The following is a 19,191-nucleotide window of genomic DNA, read 5'->3' on the forward strand; positions in this document are numbered from 1 at the left end:
ACCATGGCAACGGACAGTTAACCCATAACAACGCATGTAAACGCATGGCAACGGACAGTTAACCCATGGCAACGGTCAGGTAACCCATGGCAACGGACCGGTTACCATGGCAACGGACCGGTTACCATGGCAACGGACCGGTAACCCATGGCAACGGACAGTTAACCCATAACAACGCATGTAAACGCATGGCAACGGACAGTTAACCCATAACAACACATGTAAACGCATGGCAACGGACAGTTAACCCATGGCAACGGACCGGTAACCCATGGCAACGGACCGGTTACCATGGCAACGGACCGGTAACCCATGGCAACGGACCGGTAACCCATGGCAACGGACAGTTAACCCATAACAACGCATGTAAACGCATGGCAACGGACAGTTAACCCATAGCAACGCATGTAAACGCATATATACATATATATATATATATTTATTTATTTATTTATTAGGGGTGCAACGATATTCGTATCGATATTGAACCGTTCGATACAGTGCTTTCGGTTCGGTACGCATATGTATCGAACAATACAATTTTTTTCAATTTTTTTTTTTCAATTTTTTTTTTTTTTTTTTTTTTTTGTGTCCCGTTTGGATCTATAGCCATCAGAATTGTTGTCTTGAGGCCAAGAAAGATGCCAAGAGGATTTATTTTAAGTGGATCATCATATTGGTCCATTTGATTGACCTTTATTATAATTATGAATTTATTTTATTTTCAGTTGCAAACGGGACAGACATGACTGTGGGATAGGACAGGGGGAAAGAATGAAAGAAAGAGGGGGAGAGAAAGAAAGAAAACCAAAGGGGAGAAAATCAACTATCAACTTTCCTTCTGACGATGCTGTCTGTGTTGAGTGCTCAGTGAATCTGCGTTCGACTACTCCGCCTAGGCTCGAGAGTGCAGCCTAGGCGGAGTAGTCGAACGCAGATTCACTGAGCACTCAACACAGACAGGATGGTCAGAAGGAAGAGCGCAGGGCAAGCTAGCGAGACAGAAGTGGACCTCCCCACCCTCATTCAGATCTGGCGTTTGGAATTATTTTGGTTTTCATGTGACGTATGACCCTGAAGGTAAGCGAGTCATGGACTAAAGTAAAACAGTATGTTGGATGTGCCATGCAATGCTCAATTACATGGGTGGGAGCTAGTGTGTTAGCGCAGTTAGCTCGTTAACGTGTTGGCCGTCTAGCCCCTCTGTATAGGGTAGCTCATTAACGGAGATTTGCCGTGTTGTGGCGTTAAGGTTATTTCAACGAGATTAACCTGAAAGCACTAGTGGGAACACAACGAATATGACTGCACATTTACACCGACATCATCCTAGTGCAAAGACAAAAACAAGCATGCATGCTACAAACTTTAGCCGAGTCATTTAGACAGCTGTTAGCACAGGATTCTCCTTATGGAGACCTGATATGTTTAATATGCTGCTGAGAATATAGCCCAGAAGAAACGGATAGTATAGCTTTTATTTTGGAAAGAGACATTTCTCTGTAATAAACTCTCTTTTCCAAAGATGAGTGATTCCTCAATCAGATACAGGGCTCGCAATATCGCTAGCCCGACGTCCCGGGGCTATCTCTGCCCTGCCTGTCGGGCTATTGTAGGAAGGAAAAATATATGTCAATGCTTTTGCATTCTTTCAGAAATGTAGCTGGGTAATTATGTCATTGGGTGAGCCACTGTCAATATGTGACATATTGAAATCGTGTTTGAATTTGCGCTTGTTTTTTTGCTTTCACTTTGCAATCGCGCGAACTGTGTATAGAGAGCGACAGCACTGATCTGTGAGTGATGATAATTTGTGCACCAATTCCTCTGACATCGTCTTATTAATTGTTAGCTTACTATGCAAACATGACAAGTGAAATCTCCCGCAGCTTAAACATGTGAGAGGTTGATCGCGCAGAGAATCGCTGAGCTTATGTGAGTGCGGCAGGATATATATTTCACTACGATGACCTGGATGATTGAGAACCTTCACAGACAGATATATATTTTAGTTCTGCTGAGCCAAATAAGACAGGTCAGGGTGAAGAAGTGACAGCCAAAGAAAAGCTTACCACAAAACGGAGAAGTTATGACAAATCAGACTATAAGGCAAAAAGAAAGTGCAGCTTTATGGTTTCATGGACAAAAGAATTTCTGTGGCTGCAATATGACGAGCTAAAAAACAACACGCACAAGGGTTAGGGTTAAATTTAAAAACTGTACTTTTGAGTTAAAATATATATTTATAATTTTAATAAATGTCCAAAGACATGCAGCTTGTGGGGATAGGTTAATTGGATAATCCAAATTGTCACTAGGTGTGAATGTGCGAATGAATGTGAGTGCGAATGGTTGTCTGTCCCTGTGTGTTAGCCCTGCGACAGACTGGCGACCTGTCCAGGGTGTACCCCGCCTCTCGCCCTATGACAGCTGGGATAGGCTCCAGCGCCCCCCGCGACCCTGAAAAGGATAAGCGGAAGCGAATGGATGGATGGAAATTAAAAAGGCATGAACATTTTTTTTTGTATCGAAAAAATATCGAACCGTGACACCAAAGTATCGAACCGAACCGTGAATTTTGTGTATCGTTGCACCCCTAATATATATATATATATATACATATATATATATATATATATATATATATATATATATATATACACACACATATATATACACATATATACACACACACACACACACACACACACACATATACACACACATACATACATACATACACACACACACCCCCACATAACACAACACATTGCAGTTTAACAAGGAGGCAGCCCAACAATTTGGAAAGCTTTACAGACCTGCATTTCCTATCGCCTCAGTGCACTACAGCCAGCCAACAGCACAACAAAAATCTAATTTCACTTTAAATTCTCTTTCTACTGTTTTGGCAAAAGCCACTACCTACTGTGCACTCAGTTAGATCCCAACCAGTGAACACAAAACACTAAACCACTAACCAAGCCTATATCGAACTCAGTCAACAGCAGCTTTATGAATGGATAAGAAGGAGGATGAATAGCATCTGTAACCTTAACTTGTAATGTGTTCATATGTTACAGAATAATACATTACTTCCTACATGCACAAGGAAACTAGAAGTCACTTTGCTCCAACTTCTTCTAGGGCCTTGTGCATGCATGCTATATTTATATGCCTGACTATCAGCGTAAGTGATTGAGAAAGAAAAGCACTTTCCAGCACATTGTTTCCAGTAAGACCCTCATCCATTAAGTTATGAATAAATAAATATTATCTGCCCAGTCTCTGTATACAACCATGTATGCGTATACGTGTGTATGTGTTTGTGTTGAAGTTTGCATTACTGACATCCAGTATGGGTCCATTGCAGTAGTGGCATCGCGGTGAGAACAGGTTGTGGTAATCTTTCTCGCAGTAAGGGTGCCCATCGCGCTCAAAGAAGTTCCTAGAGCCAATCTCGTCCTGACAGTGGGTGCACACGAAGTGCTCGGGGTGCCACGTTCTGCCCATGGCAGTCACCACCTGGTGTGGGGAGACACGGTGCATGAAAAATTAATGAGCTGCAAGGAGAAAAGACCTGGCTCAGCAGAGAAAATCTCTGCAGCAGAGCATGAGAGCAGCAAAGGGAATCCTGCAAACAGCAGCAGATGTTTGCAACTCAAAGTTTAAAAGGAATAATAACCATATTTACAATCATCTTGTTCCACATAAGTAAAAACATCTTTATAATCCTGTGAAAACATTAAGCCTCTGTAAATTCAAAGTATCGCAAAATATCATTTTTCTGGAGGAGGAGCTGCTGCTGAAATCCAGATAAGTTAGTTTCACTAACTTATCTGGATATCATGTACTTATATTGAGCTTAAAGCTACACTTTGGTAAAATGAAACACACATTGTATTTATTACCCCACTTATTGGCTGTAAACTAAATGAAAGGTGAGCTATTGATAGACTAAGCAGCTTTGAAGTGAAACATAAGCCAACGCTGCACTCATTGTGCAAATAAATCTAAAGTGTAATCTTCTCTTCACCATACCATTAACAGAAAACTGCATTAATGTGTGCAAAATCCCACTGGGTATTCGTGCATAAAAATAACAGCCTGCGAGCACACGTGTCTAAAAATAGGCGAGTTAAAAGTTTAGTATGTGAGCCACATTCAACATACATGTATGTTTACATGTTTCTGTGCTGTTACCTGCCCAGCAATCGGTTTCTTACAAGCACCGCAGACCCCTTTAGCCACTGTCTGGACGCCAAGTTTGTTGAGGTCAGACTGCAAGCTTCCCAGCATGTTGTCCAGCTTGTTGGCTGGTTTGGGGGCAGGAGAGGGAGAAGTCATTCCCGGTGAATGGATCTGACAGAGATGGAAAAGCAAAGTGTTTAATTACACCATTCAGATGCTTCAATAAACAACCTCAGTATAATATCAGTTAGTGTGAGTGAATCGCACCACTGCTACATTTTGTGTTTTCATTTTTCTTGCACACTTACTTGACTTCATGTAGCTGTCTTTGTAACTGGGATTTAAATTGCACTCAGAGGAACAATTTTAAAGTCGCAGTGGTGCTTTCCGGAAGTCGATATAGTATAAACATAAAAATTTCTGAGAGTTTATTAATTTAAAAAAAGCTTCCTTTGGCTGCCCTCTTATTCACAAGGGCTCACCACAGCAGATGGCTCAGCATATTTGATTTGGCAAATTTTCACACTGGATGCCCTTCCTGATGCAGCCCCAAAGGGATTTGTGTCTCCTCCTGGCTTTGAACCAGGGATCCTTGAGGTGTGAGACTTACATGTAAACTACAAAGAAACCTAGAAACCTCCAGGAATGAAAACTCAACGCTAAAATGCAGGAACTATAAGTTCATAGTTTTTTAAAGGATTATTAGAGGTGTAGTTGCTTTGACCACAAGTGGATGCAGACAGTGGACGCTACAATGGCTACCTGTGTGCTATATGTCACCTCAACGTCTCTACTGTCTTTGTAGTTGATGGCCTATGAAGTCTGAGCTCCAACAGTTCCACCTAGATCAGCCCTAATCTATGTTAACAGGCCTCAAATATTAACATGTATGTGTAAATGTGTCTGGTGACTAATGCAAGCAAACACAGACCTTCTCAGGTGGTGTTGTCATTGGAGCGTCATGACTCCTACATTCCACTGAAGGAGAAAATAGCACCTATGCTGCATGCCCCCACCACCCACACCCACGGCCTCCATACATTTGATAAAATTAAACACAGCCTTTTCCTGGGTATTTCACCATGGTTGTGCTATTCTGCTAAAGCAGGTTCTAACAAAGTTTTTTTTTTCCTAAAAGCATGATTGTATAAGAAATTCAGCTTCAACTGGTTGGTGTCTGACATAATGGGACATGTTGACTTAAGTCTTGTGAGACATGCTATAATTGTGACGGTAACTGTGCTGTCATGCGGCAGATTAGGTTTCAGTGGCACTGCAATCCTTCCATTCCTATGCATGGCAGGACTCTTAGTGTAACGGGAATATCAGGGAGTTACACTCTGCTTTCCTCTAAGCTCTTAAATTCTCCTCTCTAACACACTGTTCTTGGCGCCACTGGATGTCAGAATTAGAATGTGGGCTCAGTCCTTCTAGCCTGAATGTCAGCACCCCTGTGACTGGACTGCAGACAAAGCCTTCATGAGGTTACCTGTTTGACACCAAGGGCCAAAAACAGAACGAGTGTCTGGACAAATTCCTTAACGCCCATACATATCCAAGTAGCCAACAAACAAGCTCAAGTAAAACAATTCAAAGTGTGACAGAAAGTGGAAAGAATGAAGTTAGAGGAGGAAGATGGAAGAAAGGTGATCCGTGCCTGAATCGGTGGAAAGATGGGGTCGTACTCTGTCTGACAACCCACTGATACAAAGAGCTTGGCAGGCGGGGGTGGCGTGACCGGCTTGGGTGGAGGGCTAGGTGATGGAGGAGGTTGGACAGGGGGAGGTGTGGGCTCCCTGGGAGGAGGAGGAGGTGGGGGAGGAGGAGGAGGAAGAGGAGGAGGACTAGGTTCCTTGGGAGGTGGAGGGGTAGGTTCTCGAGGAGGAGGTGGGGTTGGAGGGGGAGGAGGTAGTGGCGGAGGAGTCTGCTTGATGGGGGGTGGCTTTTTGAGAACTGGGGGAGACAGTGGAGGGGGAAGGACTTTTCTCTGTGGGGCGGGTGATTCAGGAGGGATGATGATCTGGGAGGAAGAAGGAAACAAAGCAGCGAGGAAAGGAGAAGAAACATCAGACACAAAAAAGGAAAACTATATTGGCCCGAAAAGTGAAACTGTTTAAACTGTTTGCCAATAACAAGTAAAATTTTATGGTTAAGTTTGAAAAATGATAAATATCTAATATCTGCCAGTTAATTCTGTGATCAAAAGCCAAAAAGGCATAAACTACACCATCAGTGAGGCTTTTCGTCTCCACCTTCATCCTGCTACCTTATCCACAGATGGCTGAATCCCTTCCTCTCGTGTCCGCTGTGGGTTGGATGTAACAATGACTCCCTCCGTCAACCAGTCATCGGGCTGTTGTTTACGCCTGCGCTCCAACCGCCCGATCCCCAGTTTTCCCTGCAGCTCTTCAATAAGTCGATCTTGCGAGTTGCTTTTATTTATAATGATTGGTCCCATTTTACGTCTCAACATTCCCTCCCTGTACATTGGGTGCACGTTGGACGTCTCTTTGGTGCGGCGGATAACTGACTTGAGCTGGAGAGCAGACAACAAGTTGGTGTGGGAAGCTGGAATTGTGCCATACGCCGAAGGAAAAAAAAAAAAATCAATCACAAGCAGGATGGGCTCAGAAGTGGATTTCTCACTCAAATGCAAAAACCCACACGCAGCGGCTGGGGTCAAAATGCTATGCAGTTTTTCTGTCAGGCATATTTAATTGATTTTGTTTGCAGAAGCCGAGCATCAGCCTCCTGCACAGGCTCATTCTTTAATATCAACATAAAACCTGCCGGAAATCCATGGCAAGGCATGCTCGATGGAAAACACCCGTCTATAACAAAATAAAATAAAACTCTGCACATGCCAAAGCAGGGCCAAAGATTAAACCAACAGAGCTCTAGTGTGCATTTTAAATTCATCTGCAAATGCAAAAAAGGGAAGGGAAAAGATATCCCTTTTACTGTGGAGTCTGGGTCTTTTCGTATTGGCCGTGTCAGTGATTAAAAGCTTGAACATGACATGTCAGGTGCTATGACTAACACAGCAATGTCAATGAAGCAAGTGGGGGCGTGCAGAGACATCTTTTCAGCAAAGCTTTCAACATCAGCCACAACTGATCTCCACACAGCGACTTCTCCCTCAAGCCATTCTGAAATTGCTATATGACACCACATGCATCACACCACAGAGACTGAGGAATTTCTCCTCATCTTGACATGTTTGTACTATTGCACAGCTCCTCGAGTACTTGTAGAGCTGCTTGCCCAAAATAAGCTTTTCAGCATTTTGCTTGAACAACCAATTAATACAACCCTGCTGCCATTACTTCCAGATATAATTTATATCTTAGCCACATGCCAATTAAAAGGGAGCCACAAAGTATTAAATCCTCTATAGCTTCATGCCAGCAGCTTATTTTGGAAGAGTCAAGCTGAGCCTCCTACTTGACCAGAAGCAGATAGACGGTCAACAGCAGAGGGCTGCTGTATGGGCAAGTCCAGCGTTGCATCTGGAGTCCCAGGGCAGGTGGAGGGGGTAAAGCACTCATCCATCCAGCTGGACTCAGTCATGGGTGTCAGGGTTCCCTCTAGGCTGAGATCTGGATAAAATCCATCTTCCTCCTCCCAAGATCTGTCTTCTTCCCCGGGCACAAAAGCAGTCGGTGGCTGGTTCTCACCCAGTCGAGTGGAGTCGGTTGATAAAAGTTTCTCTAAAGTATCATCCAAAAAAGGCTTCCGGCATGGCCACGTTAAACCCAGCACTTCGCCTCCCTGACTTTCTATAAGAGGTGCATAAAAGCCACTTGACGGCACAGTGGCGACCGAAACTGGAGACCCTGTGGGACTGCTGCTGCTTGGAAATGTGTATGTTTTCCCCCTAACTGGAGCAGGACTCTTAGGACAAGTATCTTTTGGGACTGTTTCAGGACTGGAGCTTTTAGATACAGCTGGAGAACTAGAGATATTAGGAATTGTTACAGGACTTGAAATCTTTGGACTTGAAAGTCTCGGAAGTGTTAATGGACTAGCTGACTTGGGCACTGTTTCCATGGTGGTTGGCACGGTAACTGGGCTATCCCTCTGTATTGCTGTTTGTGGACTGTGACTTACAGGAGCAGGACTGAGACTTTTAAGGACCGGGCTTTTACATTCAACATCAGGAGGACTGGGACTCTTGCCTTTAACAGTGGGACTCGGGCTTTTAGAGACTGTAACAGGACTTTTAGAAACAACCACGGGTTTGGAGCTCGTGGCAGCAGCACCTGGATTAGCATACTCTTTAGTTATTATATGAGTGGGGGTGTCAACTTCAGTTTCACTGGAGGTTTTTACAGTACTGGAAAAACTAAAGCTCTCAACATGTGAGATCTCAGAAGTGACAGTGCCATCATCAGCCTTCTGTTGGATCTGAGAGTACTGAAGGCTCTTAGATGATGCTATTACTACAGCAGAAAGAGGTGAAGATGCAAGAGCTGAACCACCATCTTCATCTATGTGGAGTTCCAGCGGGAGTGGTGTACAGGACGGAGCAGTGTAACTATTGGGTAGAGGAGTATCAGGGGAACCAATCTGAGGCGTTATAGGTGGGTTAGTTATTGGGTGGATAACCGGTGAACCAGCAACTAATAATGGGTCAACTGCATCTTGATTGACAGACACCTGAGAGCCAGACTAAATCAGGTGCAATTATGTGAAGGGTGCAATGTACATACAAAGACAAGACATACACAGTGGTAGAGAAAAGAGAAAGAGACCAGGAAAATAAAGAATGAGATGAGAGTGAAAGAGAAAGGACAGTAAAGAGCATCACAAAGCAAAACCTGGAAAGTTACTGTAATACAAAAAAAATTGTTGTTTCAACACGAATGAATGATGTCATCACAAATACTGACAACAAATTAAAAAAAAAAAAAAAAAAAACCTTGGTCACTGCAATGTTGAAGAAATGCAGCTCATAAAAATAAGACCTAAAAACAGGCAAATGCCAAAAAAACAAAACAAAACAACAACTTTCTATAATTAAGAGATGCAAAAACATCCAGTACAGCTAAATTCTAAACAGCCACACATACCAAAAATAACTGTCCTCAATCAAACCAAAGTCAACCCACTTCTGAACCACACTCACATTGCTTTGCACTTTGAAGTCAGACAGGGAGGCCATTAGCTCATCCAGCTCTCGTGTGGCAGAGGAGGCAGACATTCTGGCTTGTTGTTGTGACAGCGTTTCTTGTCCATCTGTTTGCTCATCTGACACCACCAACGGTGCGGGACTAGTGAGGAAAACACCACCGTCAACCAAAATGACTGGATTTTTAAAAAATAAATACAAATATAAACCACGTACAGTATAAAAGTGGTTCATGCCAGCATAAAATACATGGGCACAAACTTCTCAGTAGTACAAATCCAGTTTTTCTGTAACAATTTTTGGTCTTACTGTGGTGCTGGGACAGAGCTTTCCAATTCATTCAGAAGGCTCTCCACACTTGGTCGAACGTCCTCGATTCCTCGAGTGGGTCCACTACGTTTGGGCTTCTCCACCACAGTGGCTTTACCTGCAGTGGAGACTCCATTCTCCTGTACGTGGTGGACAATGCTGCTGCCAGGCAGCGGTGGAGCAGCTTCCTCTACGGCATAAAGAAAAAAAGAAAAAAGATGAATGCATATCCTGCTAAAATGCATACATAGTGTGAAGTGCAAACACTGAAACAGTAACAGAATACAGTGGAAAGAATGACACCATTGTGTAATACCACAGAAACAGAAGTACCATAGTTAGACGGTGACATCGACATTCCTTCAGAGAAACATGAGGGAGCATTTCATAAACTGAAATGCTCCCTCATAATTGTACCTTCTGTGGCGAAGGCAGGAGTGCTTTGCTGCACAGCGTTGAGCTCCAACAGCAGGCGGTCCAGCTCAGACAGGTTGCTGCCCAGTGAGTTCATTGCACCAGCTGATGAGTCACTGCTCTTATGTTTATTAGGGAGACTGAACAGGGCAGAGACATGAAACAACATTTATCATCAACAACATCTTGTTTCAAGCTTAGCACCAAGTGGAAATTTCTGATCAAATGTTTTTACTTATTAGTTTCTACTCAGAAACATATTCTAAAAAAATTTAGCTGTACTGAGTTTTTGTTGTTGGAAAGATGTCTCAAGAGCTTCGTTGAGACTTAACATGACCTCTAACCTGTACACGTGGTCCTCTCCACCAGTGGGTTGGCCTAGACTGCTGCTATCTCTAGACCAAGGACTTCTCTGCGCTGTGCCGACAGACTGAAATAAGGAAGTAAAATAACAATAGTGAATTTAGAGGATCAATGCAGCAACTAATTCACTTCTCATCCATGAGTTCATCAGGCAGCATTTGAAACGAAACAGTCTTTGGTTAATTCCCCAACATTTACAGCATGCATGCATTTACCTCTATTTCTTCTACTCCATTCAGAGCTTGGTCTGAGGGAGTAGGTGGGACTTGGGATGGAGAGCAGATGTCTTGCTGGGTCTGACCCCGCACAGGAAAAGAGTAGGCGGCCTCTTCAGACAGGAAAAGGGGGTGTTTCGAGATGTGGGATGTTGTGGACTCGAGGTCCGCCAACAAAGCATCTACATAAACAAAACAAAAAAAAAAAAAGCACAGATTGATTAGCATCTGGTTATGCCATATCCTATCTTGAATTTTAACTTTTGTCGTTCAATTATTTATGGTCTTGTACTTTGATGTATTAGGTATCCTTGAGAGCTTTAATAGCTGCCATTTTTAAAAAATGTATTACTAACCTCTAACACCATAGCTCTCATGACTGTCTACGGGAAAGAAAGAAATCAGAGCGTGCTATCACAAGATCTTTGAGCATTCAGCACAAAACCAATGTGATGGAACGGGGGGGGGGGGAAAGTCAGCGACCGCCATCTATCCAACACTCCAATCTGCTAAAAGTCCAAAAGCATAAAACAAGGCCTATACCGATGTTGAGCGGACATGTTGGTGCACTTCTGAAAAGTTAGTACTTTCAATGAACTTCTAGTGAATAATATTCGACTCATGATATGCTGCTTGCATACACGAACACCAAGTAATTACTGCTTCTTTCGCAACCTGTCAAAACCCCCAAGAGCGCTGACATCAGAGGGAGTGGAGTTGTAAAAGTTGAATCATGCAGGCAGTCATGACCACTCCTGTCGTTACTTATTGACCCTCTCCTGCCTGCAATTGTGAAATGGTTTAAAGGGTTGCTGTCAAATCTGCACACAGGTATACACACGGACATATTTACCATCTAAACGCAGACAGGTCCCCCAGAGGAATGCAGGCCAAGAAAACAACTACTAATTAAGCAGTCCCAGCAAGTAGGTAGAAGGACATATAACATTAAAGGGGATTTAATGAAGAGCACAGGCTGTATTACTGAATACTCAGGCTTATTTTAGCATACTCACCCACCAGAGCAGGGTTTAGTTTCTCTTGCAGAATTTCACAAGTCCTAAAAAATAAGACCCTAAATTGAAGAACAAACTTGATCCAATAAGATGTGTTTTATGAATAAAGCAACTCGAAATAATTACAGTTTAAACACACTGTCAGGATACCAGTGTGTTACAGGTAAAGGCACAACTGCTGCCAATCTAAAGCAGTAAAACTAACAAAAGTTAAAGTATATAACCAAAACTGTAATGATCAGCATTAAGTCTCATTCTGTATCGCTAAAACACTGACTAAAAATATTTAAAGAGCGCACAGCACTCTCTAACCTTCTATGACAAAGTCTGACATATAGCTAGGGAGTATTCAACATAGGTTAGCAAGCTTAACCACTTCCTAAAATTAAACACTGGGTCAGCAGTCAAACCCATAGCTAAAGTAACCAGCACATGAGACATACCTCTGAGAAAGGCAAAGACAGTACACGCAAGGAAGTGAAGAGGCACAAATGCAGAGACGAAAAGAATCAGAGGAGGAAGAGGGCAACCTAAACACAACGTTTGCCAGGCAGGAACTGCCCTTCTTAACTCTACCATCAGTGCAGCAGAACGAGAGACGAGGAGGGGGAGAGGATCACCGAGAGAGGGGAAGGAGGGGTTAAAAATAATGCCGGGGGGTAAGGTTCACCCCTTCATTGCTATGCCAGCTCCAACTAGCTGCCTGAAAGCTTAAGTAAGAAAGCTTAAGTAAGTAGAAACACTACTCACACAGATCACGACAATCCTCTGAAAAAGTGTCCAGGGTCTGAGCAACTGAACGAGTGCACAATGTGGTGAACTGAGGAAAGTTGAAAGCAATCGGAGCTCTTATCAACACAGACATGCCCAACTATGGGAGTGGTATCACAAAGGTATATAAGGGGCTGTAATCAGCCCCTCCTTCACACTGGTAGCGTAAGCTCTGCTCAGGTTACTCATGACTCATGACTACTTTTTAATGCTGCATGTTGCATTATATTTAGTCCTTTAATTATAATCGTAAATATACAAGTGTGTTTTCTTGCCACAGTTTAGGTGGAGACTAACTCATGCTGGGTATACCGAAGTACCACGAAGTACCATGAGTACAGTGGTAATTCGGTCTGCAAGGTTTCCCAGACAGAGAGGAGACACAGCAGAAACTGAGCCAGAGCAATACCAGATCCACTTGGAGCACCTTAGCGCTACCGTGATAAACACGATTAACGTGGTTAAAATGCCAGTTGACAGGGTTTCACAGCAGAGTCTCCTCTCTGGACACAGAAGCCCGGATACATTCCACAGAGTTTCATTATGGACACAGCAGCACACTGTTTACACTACTGCAGCCAGCTCTGAGTGCACCTTCATCTCTTACTTGGTAGCAGCAAACAAGCACACCCATAAAAGCAAAGAGGCAGAAACAACACATCTGTCACTTTAAAGTAAATACCAAGTATGGTGTGTGATAAAACCTTCCATTGAAAGATGGCTAGAAGCAGCGGCAGGGCCAGCACACACACACACAGGTGTACCTAACACTCAACAGTGCGGCTCGACTTCTGGTCCACAAGAAGGCAAAGTCAGGAGGACTGTGAGCTTGCTTGCTTAAATGAAGTTGACACTTCTTCCTTACAACTTTTCTTACACCAGAGCTGATTTTAACAGTGTGACATAACGCACAACACGCAAGGAAACTGCGGCAGAGATGCACTGTTAGGAAACAGTCCACTAGATCCTTTGCATTTAGCAAGCAGTGAGTTTGATCATGTAATGTGATGCTCATAGATAGGTCTAAAGTTTGTAGTTGTAATTAAACATCTGAAAATTTGTAAAACAAATCTACACAAAATTGTTTTCTGTATGGGCTTAAAGTGTCCAATCAGAGAGCAGCTGGTTCCATTTCCTGAAAAGTGTAGTGCGTTTTCAAAATCCTCTGGTTGCTGAAGGCCCTATGCAACAGTGCGTTTTGTAAATCTACTTCTCCTTTTGGGACCTGCAGCAGCAATTAGGCCAGAAACATAACTGGTAAAGCGACCATCACTATCTCTCTTCTGATTGGACCGTTACAATGTATCTCAAGATCAAGGAAATCCAATCAGATCAGGGGGTCAGATTTTATACTGGGAGCTTTGATCTGTGGCGATCTACATGGAGTTTTGTGCTTCGTATCTGTATACAAGATCACAAAAGCACATCTTTCTCCACTCCACAGTCTACAAAATACCACCACAATTACGTCACCCAGTGTTTAGTGGCTGTCACCATCTTGGTGTTTTAAAACCCTCACACGTGAGGGACTTAAAAAGCGAGGGACACTGCACTTTTATGTGGGGTCGTGACTTTTCAATCACCAGGTAGGCTCATAGCTGGCTTCATCCTCAGAGAGCCATAATTTCCGAACCGAACGCCACGCTGTATTCAATCAAATCTGAAACCGGCGATTTTAAGCATAAATTCACGTGGAAGTTTTTAAAATAAAAAACAGCAGTAGGATAATTTCCCAAAAGACCTATTTTTTTTTTTAGAGGTCCGGTTTCGGAAGTGAACCTCCCATCCACTTTCTCCACTGCCATTTCATCAGATCCTTATATAAAGAGTTTAAAGCCTTGAACCGAACCAAGCCAAGCAGCTACACACAAAGATTTGATCTGCATCACAAAAAAACAGAACATGGAAAAGCCAAAGGTATAAGATTGTTCACTTTTAACAGTGAAGTAACTACTCATGGGTTTTCAAGTGACCTGACATTTTGTGGTTTAAACGCTTCCATAGTAACAACGGTCTCCATCCATCAGTCTTTGAGGATTGTGGGAAGAATAATTTCTTTTCCATGACATCGTGAATAACACAGGATTTTATTAAAACAAGGTTGATATCATACCATCATTTTAGCGTCACAGCTCGTTGAAAGTCTACTCTCAATGCCTACAGCATTATGGCTCATAATCAAAATCCCTATGGAGAATATGAATGGGATTTTTACTTTAAGATTCCCATTGCGGAGCGCCATACAACTATTTTTTATCTGAGTTTTTGACAACCACAGGGCTCGCCCCTGCTGAAGTTGGGTCCCATCTTTTATACACAGATCAAATTTTGTTTTTGTATTGTGATGAATAATGAATTTTTCCATGTACATTTAGCTTACAAAACATCATTTATGAACAGCACTTTACTTTAGTCCAACATTTTTTACCCTAATTTGAGCCACACTACACCACACCACATAACTATGTAAAGCATTCAGAAGAACAACCTAAAAAAATCTGATGAGAATAAATCAGAACTAACGCAAATCACAGCAGAACATAATTTAGGTTTCATCAGATACTTTTTTGAAATACTGCATAAATAAATGGTACAAATATCTGCAGGGCTCATATCTGTTACTGATGTCAGAACAAAGTTTTACTACAGCTGGTGGAGACTTCAGTGAACACATGTTAGTCCAGATGGTTTACACAAGAGATGTTAATCAACTTAGCTCTCAAGCTGAACTAGATTTAACCCTGGTAATAAAGAATCTGCTTCTCTAAAATACAGTTACTGCTAAAACATGAACCTCCAGGCTACAGATACGCATACTCTGTTTGGCACTGCCTTACACCAGAATACTGACTTCAAATACAAGAGAGAGGCTTTACCAAAATAAGGCACGCTAATTGAAATCAACAGCTCATTTCCCACGGCAATGTCATTAGCGCGCAGTCCTAATGAACAGAATATAATTTAGCTAAGTTTTAGGGCTGTGTTTGTTTAGTAAATGCAGCATGTTAGACGTGCTCTGACCCATCCACAAACTACACAAGCACACTGAGGTGTGTCAGCTTCCTCTGCCAAGAGAACATACCGTGACACAGACTCCAGTGCAAAACACACACATGGTCTCCAAAGGCCAAAAATGAAAAGAGGAATAAAATAAAGAACACATAAAAACCTGTGCTAAATATCTACTGAAACATGGTTTCATGTCTTCTACTGAAAGGTGAAGGTGAGCTTGTTTTTGCATTTTGTTAGTGAGCGCAGGTTAATTCCCCGGAGTTCTTGGGAAGAAGGAGGTTTTATAAGGGGGACAAATCTGCTTTTCAGCACCTGGAGAAAAAACAGGCTGCACGTAGAGCTAACAGCCTGAATACATCAATTAAACTCAGTCATCCCTCTTAATTTGCAGCTAATGAACACAGAAAAACACCAGCATTCAGTCGGTTTCTGCGTGCACGACACTGAATGTGACACGGCAGAGCACAGCTGGGCTCAAACAATGAGGAATGGTGGTAGGAGTGTCGAGAGAGAGAGGAGTGAAACTGGGAAGTGTGTGTGAGTGTGGCATGCAGCAGGCAATCCTCAGAGGCTAAAATGTGGGTTGACGCAGATTAAGGAGACTCCCTTCCTCCCAGATGAATGGTGTGCATTTTAATTACACGAAGACAGTTTCACATGGGGCTCATTATAGGAAAGAGAAAGAGAAAGATAAAAGGGGGACTAGGAAAACTTGAGTGGAAAGAAGAAGAGATGAAAAAGACAGGAAAATGAGGAATGAAGGGAGAGGTTAGGGAGGGTTTGAGAAGGAAACAATTTCAAGACTCAACTATGTCGACAGCACTTAAGTCACTACTTTTCACAGTCAAACTCAACATAAAACACATAAAATATGAACAGAATCCAATTAGACAAACAGGAAGACTCGTGCTCCTGAATGTCAACAAAGGCAAGTCTCCATTATCCCTGACAGGATGTCCTGTCTGTTTGACCCTGCACTGACTGCATGAGCTTCTATAAGTGCTGACCGCTGCTTGGAATGAATCAATGCTGTTCACTATTCAACACATCTACTCCTGTTTATTTAACCCAGCTGGTAGCAGTTCATTTCAACGCAACAGCGCAGTACATTTATCAGCCTGCAGGGGATGATGTTGAGCTACGTGCAAGTGCCAAGCTCAAGCTTTTTTCCCCCCCTTCCCTTCTCAGGGCTGGTATACAGAAAAGTCTTTATCTGCTAGGTTCATAAATGCCAAGACATTTACTGAGATATGAGCTGACACCAAAGTGAAACTACAAGGAAAATTTAAGCGGCAAGATCCTGGCTGTGCAGCGAGTTTACCCATGTTCTCTGCCCTTTCTACATCTTTCTATCCTCATTCTTTTCATTTCTTTACTGTGCATCTGTCATTGTGCAAGGTGCATGCCGGCTGATACAAATTTCTTGCGTGCCACAGCTCGTCTTCCATGTGAGAGAAAAAGAAGGAGAGGCGGAGAAAAATGCGAGGTGCATGCCAGCTTAACGAGACAGTGCGATAGGACAGAAAAGTAGGGACTGAAGGCAAGAAAGAAAAGGTAAAAAGTCAGACTTTTGGATTAAGATCCGCTTTGAGGGAGGAAAAAAAACAGCAAAGCTTCAAAATGCAATAAAATGTGTGGAACAATCTTAGTATTCTGCTGTTCTGAGACTCATGTGGTGACACGAAGCCTTTCATGTGCCGTTCAGACAGGACTAGCCTTTCAATGTGACACAACCTGACACACCATCACATGAAATGATGAATCCTTCTCTTTGCTTGTACCAGAAGAGGAAGAAAAAACATGCGCCGTACAGCCCTCCGGGCTCGTGTTAGATAGCAGAAAGCCTGTGCCTGCGTTCATTTGGAGCGCTTCGACGGCTACGTGAGCACAAAATTGAATCACGCAGGAGACTAACGCACACACGGGTGCAACAGTGGACGGCGACACTGAACGCAGGTGCCTTTCAGCATGGCTGACTACACATACCGGAGAGACACACTGAGGCATCTAGGCACGCTATAAATACTTTCCTGCTCACCCTGACCTGTGGGAGAGGAGACACGAAGCAGATGATGGATGACCACGATGGTCAAAGCAATAGTCATGCGTTACAGACCACCCAGCAAGTTCTGCACTTGTACATCTGCTCTAACATGTATGCACTTGTACTCTATAGAAAAAGAAATATGATGTCATTTCTTTGATCTGAATGTTCTCAGAGTAACGCTCAAAATAAAACTTTCTTGTTAATGACCACAGAGTGTATGACCACCAAAACCAAACCTTACAATGTCCTAGCTGCTGCAGGAAGGGTACACCCTGGATAGGTCACCAATCTTGACAGATCATCATCATCATCATCATCAGGTGTGCTGAGTGAGAGCTGAATTTGACTGTGAAAGCAAAGGCCACCACAGCCCTGAAGAATACCTTTTATTATCTACTTTACTTTTACTGGTGGTATCAGCGGAATATATTGTAGCGGCAAATTAGACTTCAAACAAGCGACTGAGACCACAAACTTATTAAGAAAGTGTTTTAATGAGGTCATATAACAATTAACAGTACTGTAATTTTCTCATTCTCACATGCAAGTCATTTTCTTTTGGCAAACTCACCTGTCACCTCCTGCAGACCATTAGAATCAATGCAGTTTCATATTTTACTACACAGTAACTCTAAGATCAATTAAGTGCTACAGATGCTATTTTATGCAGACAGAATGCAGCTGCTTACACAGCAACATGCACCCCAGTGTGAGAGAGTACATCGATGCATGCAAAGCGAGCACACACAAAACATAACACAAAGCAGGAGAAGATCAACATCAAGTATTTTAATATTAACATAGCAATAACATTAAATAATCTAATGACTAAGGAATTTATCATTAGATGTAGTTCTAGCTGTGTTTCTGCCTTGTGCCCAGTATTTTCTTTCTACATCTAAATGACAAATGCAAAAACAAGTAAACAGACATCTTTTACAGTTTATCTTTAGATTTCTTTTTAAAAAGAATCAACCTTTTTAGTGCCTTTAAGTCTAATCCTGCAAGGCTATCACTTTGTTTATTTTAACAATGGACAAAATGACTAAGACTCTTCCGGTTCCTTCAGCTCTATAAAGCCTTGTGGGAGGTTTTGGCCTCTTTTTAACAGTCATAAGTGCCAAAATTACCACCAGACAGGATGATCTCATGTTGCAACTTGCAATTTGCATGGTGGAAATTTCATAAAAAGCAGAACCCCAGGGCATAACTTCACTGTTTTGGTTCAATCTCTCTGCTCTCATTTCACAATTTTCTGCCCCAGCGGGCAGCTAATTTTCTGCAAAACACTATGACAAACCCACTATACACAAACCTCCCCAGCAACTAACAGCAGAGCTTCAAAGACACTGAATGTTTGCTGAGCAAATTAAAGCATTTAACACAGGAGGAGGTAATATTTCCCAGGATTTAATGACCAAAAAAGAAAAAAAAAAAAAAAAGCTAATAGAAGAGCCAATATTAAACTCACTCCACCAGTTACTAATAAAAATAAATGCAAACTTTGATCCTGCTGGGTATCAAATTGATAACTATTCACCAAATAAACTTCAAAGCTCATAATGATTCTCTTTCTGTGTTACATGCATACTCCTTTGTCTGAGAAAGAGGCGATTAGTCTACTGTGACTTGAGGCGAGAGGAAAAGTTAGGTCAGCTATTTGATTTAAAAAAAAAACAAAAAAACAAAAAAAACACTTCTAACACTGATCACACGTTTGTTCTG

General features: G+C 42.4%; 1 protein-coding gene across 3 annotated transcripts in view; it reads right to left on the minus strand.

The window, feature by feature from the left end:
- The window catches only part of LOC113022750 (paxillin-like), a 35,920-nt gene that overhangs the window by 6,726 nt on the left and 10,003 nt on the right, over positions 1–19,191 (minus strand). Inside the window, exons 2-8 of one of the 3 annotated variants that reach the window (XM_026168493.1) lie at positions 10,621–10,802; positions 10,387–10,472; positions 10,046–10,182; positions 9,629–9,818; positions 9,317–9,461; positions 4,201–4,359; positions 3,349–3,522 (exon numbers count right to left, since the gene is read on the minus strand). In XM_026168493.1, coding sequence (XP_026024278.1) covers positions 3,349–3,522; positions 4,201–4,359; positions 9,317–9,461; positions 9,629–9,818; positions 10,046–10,182; positions 10,387–10,472; positions 10,621–10,802 — 1,073 coding nt within the window. Of the gene's footprint in view, positions 1–3,348; positions 3,523–4,200; positions 4,360–6,583; positions 8,860–9,316; positions 9,462–9,628; positions 9,819–10,045; positions 10,183–10,386; positions 10,473–10,620; positions 10,803–19,191 lie in introns of those variants that run through there. The other 2 variants (XM_026168490.1, XM_026168491.1) reach the window with 2 other exon arrangements.

The sequence above is a fragment of the Astatotilapia calliptera genome, chromosome 5 (assembly GCF_900246225.1).
Source record: "Astatotilapia calliptera chromosome 5, fAstCal1.2, whole genome shotgun sequence".
NCBI lineage: Eukaryota > Metazoa > Chordata > Actinopteri > Cichliformes > Cichlidae > Astatotilapia > Astatotilapia calliptera.